The 14,779-nt window shown below is 28.4% G+C and overlaps 1 protein-coding gene across 1 annotated transcript in view; it reads left to right on the forward strand.

The window, feature by feature from the left end:
- The window catches only part of LOC18427912 (HSP20-like chaperones superfamily protein), a 30,897-nt gene extending 17,385 nt beyond the window's left edge, over positions 1 to 13,512 (forward strand). The window contains exon 2 of the mRNA XM_011622765.3: positions 13,071 to 13,512. Coding sequence (XP_011621067.1) covers positions 13,071 to 13,339 — 269 coding nt within the window. The 3' untranslated portion in view covers positions 13,340 to 13,512. The remainder of the gene's footprint in view (positions 1 to 13,070) is intronic.
- The last annotated feature ends 1,267 nt before the right edge of the window (positions 13,513 to 14,779 follow it).

The following is a 14,779-nucleotide window of genomic DNA, read 5'->3' on the forward strand; positions in this document are numbered from 1 at the left end:
TTATATGTAGGCAACGTAAACCTGTTTCTAATACTTAACTAGATATGGAAAAAGTTCAATATAAATTACTTTCCGACTTAGTTCTTAGGATAGCGAAATGGCCACAACACAACATCTTGGATTTCATTCCTATCCATTAACATTCAAGAGTAAAAAAAGATAAAGAACACATGATAAAGTTGTTTTGGTTAGACAACTAATTTACTTTTGAAGTGGCTTCTTTTGAGTGTCATTTTGTTGTCAGTAAGCACATGAAAAGTTGGTGCTTTATAAGGGACATGAAAACTTAAATCATGCAACTCACGAATTGAGAGTTTTACATGAGCAGGTGCACCATGTATGTTATTAGCATCGAACTTTGGGTTTATTATCAGCATTTTTTTAGTGTCATTTATTACCATTAAGCACATGAAAAGTTATTAAGGGACATGGAAACTTAAATCATGCAGCTCACGAATTGAGAGCTTTACGTGAGTAGGTGCACCATGCAAGTTGTGACAATTAATATGGTTATTTAGGGCATCAAACATAAGAGTGACAATTGATATGGTTATTTAGGGCATCAAACATAAGAGTACACATAGTTTGATCTGATGATGATGACAAGATGGTGAACAAGAGTTTGTCATTATCTCATCTATTGGTTAAAAATTCACCAATTTGGATGAGAATTTATTGATTTGGATCACTAAATAGCTCAAAGCAATTCAAGTTCTTGGGTAGGATGGGCCGTTTTGGTAGAAAAAGTTATATAATTTAGGATATTTTATTAGAAAAAGCTTCTAGAGAGTTGGTCTCATGATTGCATATTTTTTACATAAAATACTTGCATAGTGCCTGTGATTTAAATCCTTTTAAAAGTAATGAGAAGATTATGGGTTTTTTTATTAATATTAAATAAAAAACTGCCCAGAGTGGTCTAATGTGTTATATTTATAATGGTAATATATTGTGGTGCTTACTCAACTTGTGCCATAGTTTTAGGTGTCAACTCTAAGTGGGTCTAGAGATGTCTAAGGAAAGGAAATATTGAAAATTTTAAACTATAGAACATATAAGAATAATCGATGTGATTTATATTGGATCAGAACAAACAAAACTTAAAAACTCAAATTTGGTAATTTGATCGATTAGTTGATATTATACTTATAAAATTATAAATAGTTGATTAAGATTCAAAGTTAACATTTAATAAACTGGAACATGTACTCCATACGTGATTTGAATAATTTTAAGAGAAATCTTCTAATTTTTGTTAAGCTATAACTTTTAATATTAATCTTAAGTAAACAGCTATGTTTTATGTTAGTGGTGGTACTATGTTGTAGTAATGGGTACCTTAAAAATCCTTCGACAAAGGATATTTCAATGCTAAAAAACCTTCAAATTGATCATCTAGGCCTTGAGATGTATGGATATGAAAAAAAAAAAGAATTTAAAGTCCTGAAAGTAATGAATCTTGTAACATATTATCTAGACCGTATACGTACAAAGATTTGTATCATTTTAAGAGAAATCTTCTTATTTTTGTTAAGCTATGACTTTTTATATTAATCTTAAGTAAACAGCTATGTTTTATGTTAGTGGTGGTACTATGTTGTAGTAATGTGTACCTTAAAAATCCTTCGACAAAGGATATTTCAATGCTGAAAAACCTTCAAATTGATCATCTAGGCCTTGAGATAAACGGATATGAAAAAAAAAAAGAATTTAAAGTCTTGAAAAAAATGCATCTTGTAACATAATATCTAGACCGTATACGTACAAAGATTTGTATCATTTTAAGAGAAATCTTCAAATTTTTGTTAAGCTATGACTTTTTATATTAATCTTAAGTAAAAAGATATGTTTTATGTTAGTGGTGGTACTATGTTGTAGTAATGTGTACCATAAAAATCCTTCGACAAAGGATAATTCAATGCTGAAAAACCTTCAAATTGATCATCTAGGCCTTGAGATGTATGGATATGAAAAAAAAAGAGGATTTAAAGTCCTGAAAATAATGCATCTTGTAACATATTATCTAGACCGTATACGTATAAAGATTTGTATCATTTTAAGAGAAATCTTCTAATTTTTGTTAAGCTATGACTTTTTATATTAATCTTAAGCAAACAACTATGTTTTATGTTAGTGGTGGTACTATGGTGTAGTAATGTGTACCTTAAAAATCCTTCGACAAGGGGTATTTCAAGGCTGAAAATTTTTCAAATTGATCATCTAGGCCTTGAGATGTATGGATATGAAAAAAGAAACAATTTAAAGTTCTGAAAACAATGCATCTTATAACATATTATCTAGACCGTATACGTACGAAGATTTGTATCATTTTAAGAGAAATCTTCTAATCTTTGTTAAGCTAGGACTTTTTATATTAATCTTAAGTAAACAACTATGTTTTATGTTAGTGGTGGTACTATGTTGTAGTAATGTATACCTTAAAAATCCTTCGACAAAGGATATTTCAATGCTGAAAAACCTTCAAATTGATCATCTAGGCCTTGAGATGTATGGATAAAAAAAAAAGAGAATTTAAAGTCCTGAAAATAATGCATATTGTAACATATTATCTAGACCGTATACGTACAAAGATTAGTATCATTTTAAGAGAAATCTTCTAATTTTTGTTAAGCTATGACTTTCTATATTAATATTAAGTAAACAGCTATGTTTTATGTTAGTGGTGGTACTATGTTGTAGTAATGTGTACCTTAAAAATCCTTGACTAAGGATATTTCGATGCTGAAAAACCTTCAAATTAATTATCTAGGCCTTGATATGTATGGATATGAAAAAAAAAAAGAATTTAAAGTCCTGAAAATAATGCATCTTGTAACATATTATCTAGACCGTATACGTACAAAGATTTGTATCATTTTAAAAGAAATCTTCTAATTTTTGTTAAGTTATGACTTTTTATATTAATCTTAAGTAAACAGCTATGTTTTATGTTTGTGGTGGTAATATGTTATAGTAATGTGTACCTTAAAAATACTTCGACAAAGGATATTTCAATGCTGAAAAACCTTCAAATTGATCATCTAGGCCTTGAGATATATGGATATGAAAAAAAAAAAGAATTTAAAGTCCTGAAAATAATGCATCTTGTATCATATTATCTAGACCGTAAACGTACAAAGATTTGTATCATTTTAAAAGAAATCTTCTAATTTTTGTTAAGCTATGATTTTTTATATTAATCCTAAGTAAACTGCTATGTTTTACTTTTGTGGTGGTACTATGTTGTAGTAATGTGTACCTTAAAAATCCTTCGACAAAGGATATTTAATTGCTGAAAAACCTTCAAATTGATCATCTAAGCCTTGAGATGTATGGATATGAAAAAAAAAAGAATTTAAAGTCCTGAAAATAATGCATCTTGTAACATATTATCTAGACCGTATACGTACAAAGATTTGTATCATTTTAAGGGAAATCTTCTAATTTTTGTTAAGCTATGACTTATTATATTAATATTAAGTAAACAGCTATGTTTTATGTTAGTGGTGGTACTATCTTGTAGTAAAGTGTACCATAAAAATCCTTCGACAAAAGATATTTCAATGCTGAAAAATGGTAAAATTGATCAACTAGGCCTTGAGATGTATGGATATGAAAAAAAAAAAGAATTTAAAGTCCTGAAAATAATGCATCTTGTAACATATTTTCTAGACCGTATACGTACAAAGATTTGTAGCATTTTAAAAGAAATCTTCTAATTTTTGTTAAGCTATGACTTTTTATATTAATCTTAAGTAAACAGTTATGTTTTATGTTAGTGGTGGTACTTTGTAGTAATGTGTACCTTAAAAATCCTTCGACAAAGGATACTTCAATGCTGAAAAACCGTCAAATTGATCATCTAGGCCTTGAGATGTATGGATATGAAAAAAAAAAAAAATTTAAAGTTCTGAAAATAAAGCTCCGTGTAACATATTATCTAGACCGTGTACGTACAAAGATTTGTATCATTTTATGAGAAATCTTTTAATTTTTGTTAAGCTATGACTTATTATATTAATCTTAAGTAAACAGCTATGTTTTATGTTAGTGGTGGTACTATGTTGTAGTAATGTGTACCTTAAAAATCCTTCGACAAAGGATATTTCAATGCTGAAAAACCTTCAAATTGATCTTCTAGGCCTTGAGATGTATGGATATGAAAAAAAAAAGATTTTAAAGTCCTGAAAATAATGCATCTGGTAACATATTACCTTGACCGTATACGTACAAAGATTTGTATCATTTTAAGAGAAATCTTCTAATTTTTGTTAAGCTATGACTTATTATATTAATCTTAAGTAAACACCTATGTTTTATGTTAGTGGTGGTACTATGTTGTTGTAATGTGTACCATAAAAGTCCTTCGATAAAGGATATTTCAATGCTGAAAAACCTTCAAATTGATCATCTAGACCTTGAGATGTATGGATATGAAAAAAAAAAAGAATTTAAAGTCCTGAAAATAATGCATCTTGTAACATATTATCTAGACCGTATACGTACAAAGATTTGTATAATTTTAAAAGAAATCTTCTTATTTTTGTTAAGCTATGACTTATTATATTAATCTTAAGTAAACAGCTATGTTTAATGTTAGTGGTGGTACTATGTTGTTGTAATGTGTACCTTAAAAATCATTCGACAAAGGATATTTTAATGCTGAAAAACCTTCAAATTGATCTTCTAGGCCTTGAGATGTATGGATATGAAAAAAAAAATAAATTTAAAGTCCTGAAAATAATGCATCTTGTAACATATTATCTAGACCGTATACGTACAAAGATTTGTATCATTTTAAAAGAAATCTTCTAATTTTTGTTAAGCTATGACTTTGTATATTAATCTTAAGTAAACAGCTGTGTTTTATGTTAGTGGTGGTACTATGTTGTAGTAATGTGTACCTTAAAAATCCTTCGACAAAGGATATTTCAATGCTGAAAAACTTTCAAATTGATCATCTAGGCCTTGAGATGTACGGATATGAAAAAACAAAAGAACTTAAAGTCTTGAAAATAATGCATCTTGTAACATATTATCGAGACCGTATACGTACAATGATTTGTATCATTTGAAGAGAAATCTTCTAATTTTTGTTAAGCTATGACTTTTTATATTAATCTTAAGTAAATAGCTATATTTTAGGTTAGTGGTGGTACTATGTTGTAGTAATGTGTACCTTAAGAATCCTTCGAGAAAGGATATTTCAATGCTGAAAGACCTTTAAATTGATCATCTAGGTCTTGAGATGTATGGATATAAAAAAAAAAAGAATTTAAAGTCCTGAAAATAATGCATCTTGTAACATATTATCTAGACCGTATACGTAAAAAGATTTGTATCTTTTTAAGAGAAATCTTCTAATTTTTTTAAAGCTATGACATGTTATATTAATCTTAAGTAATATAAAAGAAATCTTCTTATTTCTAATTTTAAAAGAAATCTTCTAATTTTTGTTATATTAATCTTAAGTAAACAGCTATGTTTTATGTTAAGTGTGGTACTAAGTTGTAGTAATGTGTACCTTAAAAATCCTTCGACAAAGGATATTTCAATGCTGAAAAACCGTCAAATTGATCATCTAGGCCTTGAGATGTATGGATACGAAAAAAAAAAAGAATTTAAAGTTTTGAAAATAGTGCATCTTGTAACATATTATCTAGACCGTATACGCACAAAGATTTGTATCATTTTAAGAGAAATCTTCTAATTTTTGTTAAGCTATTACTTTTTACATTAATCTTTAGTAAACAGCTATATTTTATGTTAGTGGTGGTACTATGTTGTAGTAATGTGTACCTTAAAAATATTTCGACAAAGGATACTTCAATGTTGAAAAACCTTCAAATTGATCATCTAGGCCTTGAGATGTATGGATATGAAAAAAAAAAAAATTTAAAGTCCTGAAAATAATGCATCTTATAACATATTATCTAGACCGTATACGTACAAAGATTTGTATCCTTATAAGAGAAATCTTCTAATTTTTGTTAAGCTATGACTTTTTATATTAATCTTAAGTAAACAGCTATGTTTTATGTTAGTGGTGGTACTAAGTTGTAGTAATGTGTACCTTAAAAATCCTTCGACAAAGGATATTTCAATGCTGAAAAACCTTCAAATTGATCATCTAGGCCTTGAGATGTATGGATATGAAAATAAAATAAAATTTAAATTCCTGAAAATAATGCATTTTGTAACATATTATCTAGACCGTATACGTACAAAGATTTGTATCATTTTAAAAGAAATCTTCTAATTTTCGCTAAGCTATGACTTATTATATTAATCTTAAGTAAACAGCTATGTTTTATGTTGGTGGTGGTACTAGTTGTACTAATGTGTACCTTAAAAATCCTTCGGCAAAGGATATTTCAAGGCTGAAAAACCTTCAAATGGATCATCTAAGCCTTGAGATGTATGGATATGAAAAAAAAAAAGAATTTAAAGTCCTGAAAATAATGCAGCTTGTAATATATTATCTAGACCGTATACGTATAAAGATTTGTATCATTTTAAGAGAAATCTTCTTATTTTTGTTAAGCTATGACTTTTTATATTAATCTTAAGTAAACAGCTATGTTTTATGTTAGTGGTGGTACTATGGTTTAGTAATGTGTACCTTAAAAATCCTTCGACAAAGGGTATTTGATTGCTGAAAATTCTTCAAATTGATCATCTAGGCGTTGAGATGTATGAATTTAAAGTCCTGAAAATAATGCATCTTGTAACATATTATCTAGACCGTATACGTACAAAGATTTGTATCATTTTAAGAGAAATCTTCTAATTTTTGTTAAGCTACGACTTTTGATATTAATCTTAAGTAAACTGCTATGTTTTACGTTAGTGGTGGTACTACATTGTAGTAATGTGTACCTTAAAAATCTTTCGACAAAGGATATTTCAATGCTGAAAAACCTTCAAATTGATCATCTAGGCCTTGAGATGTATGGATATGAAAAAAAAATAAAATTTAAATTCCGGAAAATAATGCATTTTGTAACATATTATCTAGACCGTATACGTACAAAGATTTGTATCATTTTAAAAGAAATCTTCTAATTTTTGTTAAGCTATGACTTATTATATTAATCTTAAGTAAACAACTATGTTTTTTATTGGTGGTGGTACTAGTTGTAGTAATGTGTACCTTAAAAAACCTTCAACAAAGGATATTTCAATGCTGAAAAACCTTCAAATTGATCATCTAGGCCTAGAGATGTATGGATATGAAAAAAAAAAAGAATTTAAAGTCCTGAAATTAATGCATCTTATAACATATTATCTAGACCGTATACGTACAAAGATTTGTATTGTTATAAGAGAAATCTTCTAATATTTGTTAAGCTATGACTTTTTATATTAATCTTAAGTAAACAGCTATGTTTTATGTTAGTGGTGGTACTATGTTGTAGTAATGTGTACCTTAAAAATCCTTCGACAAAGGATATTTCAATGCTGAAAAACCTTCAAATTGATCATCTAGGCCTTGAGATGTATAGATATGAAAAAAAAAGTGGATTTAAAGTCCTGAAAATAATGCATCTTGTAACATATTATCTAGACCGTATACGTATAAAGATTTGTATCATTTTAAGAGAAATCTTCTAATTTTTGTTGAGCTATGACTTTTTATATTATTCTTAAGTAAACAGCTATGTTTTATGTTAGTGGTGGTACAATGGTGTAGTTATGTGTACCTAAAAATTCCTTCGACAAAGGGTATTTCAATGCTGAAAATTGTTCAAATTGATCATCTAGACCTTGAGATGTATGGATATGAAAAAAAAAAAAATTTAAACCCCTGAAAATAATGCATCTTGTAACATATTATCTAGACCGTATACGCACAAAGATTTGTATCATTTTAAGAGAAATCTTCTAATTTTTGTTAAGCTACGACTTTTTATATTAATCTTAAGTAAACAACTATGTTTTATGTCAATGGTGGTACTATGTTGTAGTAATGTGTACCTTAAAAATCCTTCGACAAAGGATATTTCAATGCCAAAAAACCTTCAAATTGATCATCTAGGCCTTGAGATGTATGGATATGAAAAAAAAAGAGAATTTAATGTCCCGAAAATAATGCATCTTGTAACATATTATCTAGACCGTATACGTACAAAGATTTGTATCATTTTAAGAGAAATCTTCTAATTTTTTTTAAGCTATGACTTTTTATATTAATCTTTAGTAAACAGCCATGTTTTTTGTTAGTGGTGGTACTATGTTGTAGTAATGTGTACCTTAAAAATCCTTCGACAAAGGATATTTCAATGCTGAAAAACCTTCAAATTGATCATCTAGGCCTTGATATGTATGGATATGAAAAAAAAAAGAATTTAAAGTTCTGAAAAATAATGCATCTTGTAACATATTATCTAGACCGTATACATACAAAGATTTGTATCATTTTAAGAGAAATCTTCTAATTTTTGTTAAGCTTTGACTTATTATATTAATCTTAAGTAAACAGCTATGTTTTATGTTAGTGGTGGTACAATGTTGTAGTAATGTGTACCTTAAAAATCCTTCGACAAAGGATATTTCATCGCTGAAAAACCTTCAAATTGATCATCTAGGCCTTGAGATGTATGGATATGAAAAAAAAAAAGAATTTAAAGTCCTGAAATTAATGCATCTTGTAACATATTATCTAGACCGTATACGTACAAAGATTTATATCAGTTTTAGTAAAATCTTCTAATTTTTTTTAAGCTATGACTTATTATATTAATCTTAAGTAAACAACTATGTTTTATGTTAGTGGTGGTACTATGTTGTAGTAATGTGTACCTTAAAAATTCTTCGACAAAGGATATTTCAATACTGGAAAACCGTCAAATTGATCATCTAGGCCTTGAGATGTATGGATATGAAAAAAAAAAAGAATTTAAAGTCCTAAAAATAATGCATCTTGTAACATATTATCTAGACCGTATACGTACAAAGATTTGTTTCATTTTAAGAGAAATCTTCTTATTTTTGTTAAGCAATGACTTTTTATATTAATCTTAAGTAAACAGCTATGTTTTATGTTAGTGGTGGTACTATGTTATAGTAATGTGTATCTTAAATATCCTTCGACAAAGGATATTTCAATGCTGAAAAACCTTCAAATTGATCATCTAGGCCTTGAAATGTATGGATATGAAAAAAAAAAAGAATTTAAAGTCTTGAAAATAATGCATCTTGTAACATATTATCTAGACCGTATACGTACAAAGATTTGTATCATTTTAAGAGAAATCTTCTAATTTTTTTTAAGCTATGACTTTTTATATTAATCTTAAGTAAACGGCTATGTTTTATGTTAGTGGTGGTACTATGTTGTTGTAATGTGTACCTTTAAAATCCTTTGACAAAGGATATTTCAATGCTGAAAAACCTTCAAATTGATCGTCTAGGCCTTGAGATGTATGGATATGAAAAAAAGAAAGAATTTATAGTCCTGAAAATAGTGCATCTTGTAACATCTTATCTAGACCGTATACGTACAAAGATTTGTATCATTTTAAGAGAAATCTTCTAATTTTTGTTAAGCTATGACTTTTTATATTAATTGTAAGTAAACTTCTATGTTTTATGTTAGTGGTGGTACTATGTTGTGGTAATGTGTACCTTAAAAATCCTTCGACAAAGGATATTTCAATGCTGAAAAACCTTCAAATTGATCATCTAGGCCATGAGATGTATGGATATGAAAAAAAAAAAGAATTTAAAGTCTTGAAAATAATGCATCTTGTAACATATTATCTAGACCGTATACGTAGAAAGATTTGTATCATTTTAAGAGAAATCGTCTAATTTTTGTTAAGCTATGGCTTTTTATATTAATCTTAAGTAAACAGCTATGTTTTATGTTAGTGGTGGTACTATGCTGTGGTATTGTGTACTTTAAAAATCCTTCGACAAAGGATATTTCAATGCTGAAAAACCTTCAAATTGATCATCTAGGCCTTGAGATGTATGGATATGAAAAAAAAATAGAATTTAAAGTCCTGAAAATAATGCGTCTTGTAACATATTATCTAAACCGTATACGTACAAAGTTTTTAATTGTTTATAGCTCTTCTCTATGTACACTATTTTTAAAGCTTTAAATTCCATAATCGGGGTGAATAGATTTTCATTTCATCACATGGTTTTTCGCATCGAAATCTACATATTTGGGTATAGTTTAGAGGTGCATCATATTTTGATTATTTATTGTTGATGTCTTACACAAACCCCAACATAGAGATTTAGATAGAATCAATATGTAAGACCTGATGAAATCCACCCAAACTCGGTCAAGTTGATCGGCCTTGCCTTCTGGACAAGGCAAAATATGGTGACCAACTCACTAGACAACAAGAAAAAAAAATAGAAATTATGCAAAAAAGTTAAAAAGATATTTAAAATATATTTTTAGTTGATTTTAATGGTTTTTAAAATTTTAACATTTTATATAAAATTAATAGCTTTCAAAATAAATATTAGGAAATGATTAATGTTACTATGTTATATAAATTATAAAGTTATGTTAGGGTGCTCACACTATAGAGTATTGTACTCAACAAATTTTGGACGCGTATATACCATTGTTTTGTATATGGAGTATTTTTTTTAGAGAGTATTATTGGTTATTAGGAGGGGCGTGACATTAACCATATGGGGTGTGACATCGCTCACATGAAGCATTAAGTGTAACTAACAACCAAAAATATCCTTACTAAAAAAATGCTTCATGTATAAACCTAGAGCCTATATCCAAAATTTGTTGACTAGAATTATAAATTGCTCTATAGTGTGAGCACCCTAACATAACCCTAGATTATAAGGAAAACGTTTATACAAGGATGCTACCTTATAATGTAGAACTACGAATGCCCCTCAAAAATCTATCGGACAAGGTAGTTTTAATGTTGAACACCCTTTGATTGATCATCGAGATGTATGACTATGAAAAATAAAAAGATTTTAAGTCTCAGAAATAGTGCATTTTACAACATATTGTCTACACTGTCCATTTTCAAGATTTTGATATTTTTATAGGTCTAATTGATTTTAACCATTTTTGAAATTTAAAATTTTATAATTAGATATAAAAATAGATTTTGAGATAATCCTAAAAACATTTCCCATCAAAATTATATACCATGATAAAATTTGAAGGTGTACCTTACCTCTACACCTACGGATATATCCGTATGCAAACTGCACCCAAATTATAATAATAATATTCTATAGTTACAATCTTCATATTTGATATTTACCGTTTATTATTGTTGTTATAATTATTATTATTATAAATATTCATTATTTGGTCATATTTTAAATATTTTTTATTGAATAACATCAAGATTATTATTATTTTATTATAATATGATATTCTAATAAAATAATAGTATAGTATAATAATACCATAGGATGTCGTTATATTGTTATCATAATATTATTATATTTCACATAATATCATTATATTGTTATCATAATATTATTTTATTATATTAACATTTATTAATATTAAGTATTGTCTATTTTTATTATCATTTTAATATTATATATTATATTAATATTAACAAAATGATATTGTATGTATTTGATATGTTTAATATGAAATACCATCAACATCATTAATTTTATTATTATTGGTAAATTTGATAAATGTTAGAGAAATCAAAGGAAAAAGAGTAAGAAGCCAGAAAAATAAGATATCAGGCTTCGGAGAAGGAGGAGAAGCCCCAAATTTCAATCTTGTAATTTTAAACAGTATAACTTTTTATTTGAAAAGTTTTTCTAGGGATCTTGCTGATCAACAAGAAAAGATGAAAAAACATGAATCATAGAAAATCGAGAGAGAAACTTAAAATCCGTCCAGTCCTATAGTCTAGATCACAATCCGACTGAGCACATAGCTCTATTGATCTGGCTTGAACAATTTTGAGGTAGACATGAGTGTTTTTGTCCACTAGAATTTTGAGTAATTTTACAACATTCCTCAATTCTAGCATTTAAACTAACAAAAGTCGAAGAAATATGAAGGTACACTTAATTGAAAATAGTTTAAGGAAGATACTCCTAATTTATTGTTTGAGCTGCACCTTAATTCTAGATTTTAAGGTTGCAACTTTATAAAAATATTTCGAGTCCAAAAAATAGTGTATCTTGGAATACATTATCTGGACAGTCAATTTTCATGATTTTCATGGGTCTATAGATGTACTTGATTGAACCATTTTTGGAATTTAAATCTTTTTAATAGAGATCAAAATAAATTCTCAAGCTATCCTAAAAAGTTTTTACACTAAAATTATATTTATGATAAAATTTGAAAGTGCACCTGAATTTGATTGTTTTAAAAGTTGCAATCTAATGCCATCTTCTATCATTAATAGAAAATATCTTTAACAAAAAAATTTGGATCAAATACTTGAATCTCATATATCAAAAGCTAAAAAATGAAGGTTTTTTCTTTCTTTTTTAAATGTTATCACCATTTTTGGATGTTTCTCACTCGTTTTGGTTTAATCTATGTAAAATTTGTCCTATTTTGGTTTTTTCTCATTGATTAAGATCCTAACAATCATTTTCAAAACAAAACTCTCGATCTCATTAATCAAAAGCTTATTGGGGCATTTCCCCCCTTTTTTCGAAACACGATTTGTCACTTTTATTTACTCGAGCTAGGATATAATGTTTCAATTTAGGTATTTTTCATAACTTCACAAAAATAACCAATATTGTCATCAATTATTTTTCATAAAACATACTAATTTGACTTTTAGAATTTTTTAAAATTTGTTTGAAATTTTTTTAGCGAAGTTGGATTGGATCATCTGACTCGGCCAAGCTAGATCGAATTGTTCCAACTCGACTTTTCGAAAGGAAAAATCCAAAGACCGGCGATCTTTTTTTCTTTTTGTTTTCAACAATAGTCGATCACATTCTTCAATAAAGTGTAAAAATAATAAATTCGTTAAAGCAAGTGATCTTTAAATTCTTTAAACAGAGTAGAAAATAAATGATCTTCTAATTCAAATTCTTTAAACAAGATTGAAATCTTCTAATTCTTTAAATAGGATTGAAAGAGCATGACCTCCAAATCTCAGTGGAAGAAGGAAAGGTAGTGGAGATCAGCCATCAAAGGAGGAAGCCAGAATTCGACACAGATGACTGGAGATGCCTCCGGTGGTGGGAATTTGGGCACGTTCGAAGGCTCGAAATTCCAGAAGATGCAGATTCTAGCAAGTTGAAAGCATCATTTGATCAAGGTATTCTAGAACTCAAGATTCCAAAGATTACCACTCCCCCTTCCTCTAACACAAACAAAGAAAACCTTAAACCTTAGATATTTACAAGTGTATCACTAGAGCTTTTGTATGCATGGTAACACCACATGGTTTACAAGTGTATCACTAGAGCTTTTGTATGCATGGTAACACCACATGGAATGATACTCCTACGGAAATATGTACAACTAAAACTTGGAGACCAAAATATATAATACAAAATTAACTGAAATACTCTTTTCCATACTATATCCATAATAAAACTGAATTGGGATTGCAGAAGATAGATAATACATGTATGAATATATCTAGAGCTACCCATATATATATATATATAAAAACTATCATAGAGACCCCCAATTTCCAAACTTTATTTTTTGTAGCCCCTCCCAACTTTCTCTTTCAAGTGCCATCATATTTCCCATAAAAGTATATACACCCAATCCCCTTCTCTTCTTTCTTCACTTTTTTCATATGAAATTTGAAATCAACAATTTCTCTTATACTACAAGTCTTTGTGTGATATAAGAGAAATTATTACTGTCAAATTTCATACAAACAAAGGGAGAAAGAAGGGGAGGAAGGGAATGAAGGGGGACATTATAGGGGAAATTTATTACCACTAAAAAAAAACGTTGTGAAATGTGTTTGGAAATTAGGGGTTCATACAACGTTTTTTTTAAACTATATGAGATCCTATTGCTAGCCATCTGATTTGAATAGATAGTTGGGATAATTTCAGACATATTGTCAGAAGTTAATTTTTTAGTGTCTAAATCTTAATTAATAGGTTCAAGGTATTACAATTTTTATTGTTATTGTATAATCATTTCATTGTGGAATTTGTGGCTTAAATATCTCTCCTAGGGATGCATCTGATATTAAGAAATATTTTTGATAAAAAATGACAAAATATCTTGGAACTAGCATGCATATATATTTTTTAATTTAATATTTCCTTTTTAATTTTTCGAGATGTACTGCAGTAAGATGAGTGCATGTCCCAAATTTCATGCATTACTTATTTGTAGGAAAATTAAAAATAGAATAGTGTTTGGAATGACATTCTGATTGAAGTTGTCCAAGTCGTATATTCAAACCAGATGCTTGGGAATAAGAATTACATATTTTTTATATGGGTGGAGCCACTGTGAAGCTTTCCCTGTATATATATAGGATTAGCAGTGTTTGCATGTCTTTGATTACCACAAATATTTGTTACACGGTATTTTTGATATGCTTGTATTCTCGGGACACATAAGGAAGGAGCCAATCGTGACTTGATCCGCAGGTACCAAAAAACACCTGTAGACCATGGGAACACTATAGAAATAAGCCCGTGATTAGCTGATCTCGGAAAAAGTGTCATATTGGCCTCAAAATGCATGAGAGAGTAGCTTTGTATGCTCTAAGGATACTCATAAAGTTTCGTCTCAATATGACAAGTTTTAAGCCAATCAGGATAAAACTCGATTTTCAATTTCAGATCCTATTAACGA

The sequence above is a fragment of the Amborella trichopoda genome, chromosome 2 (genome assembly GCF_054954075.1).
Source record: "Amborella trichopoda isolate Santa Cruz 75 chromosome 2, AtrichopodaSantaCruz75HAP2 v2.0, whole genome shotgun sequence".
Taxonomy (NCBI): domain Eukaryota; kingdom Viridiplantae; phylum Streptophyta; class Magnoliopsida; order Amborellales; family Amborellaceae; genus Amborella; species Amborella trichopoda.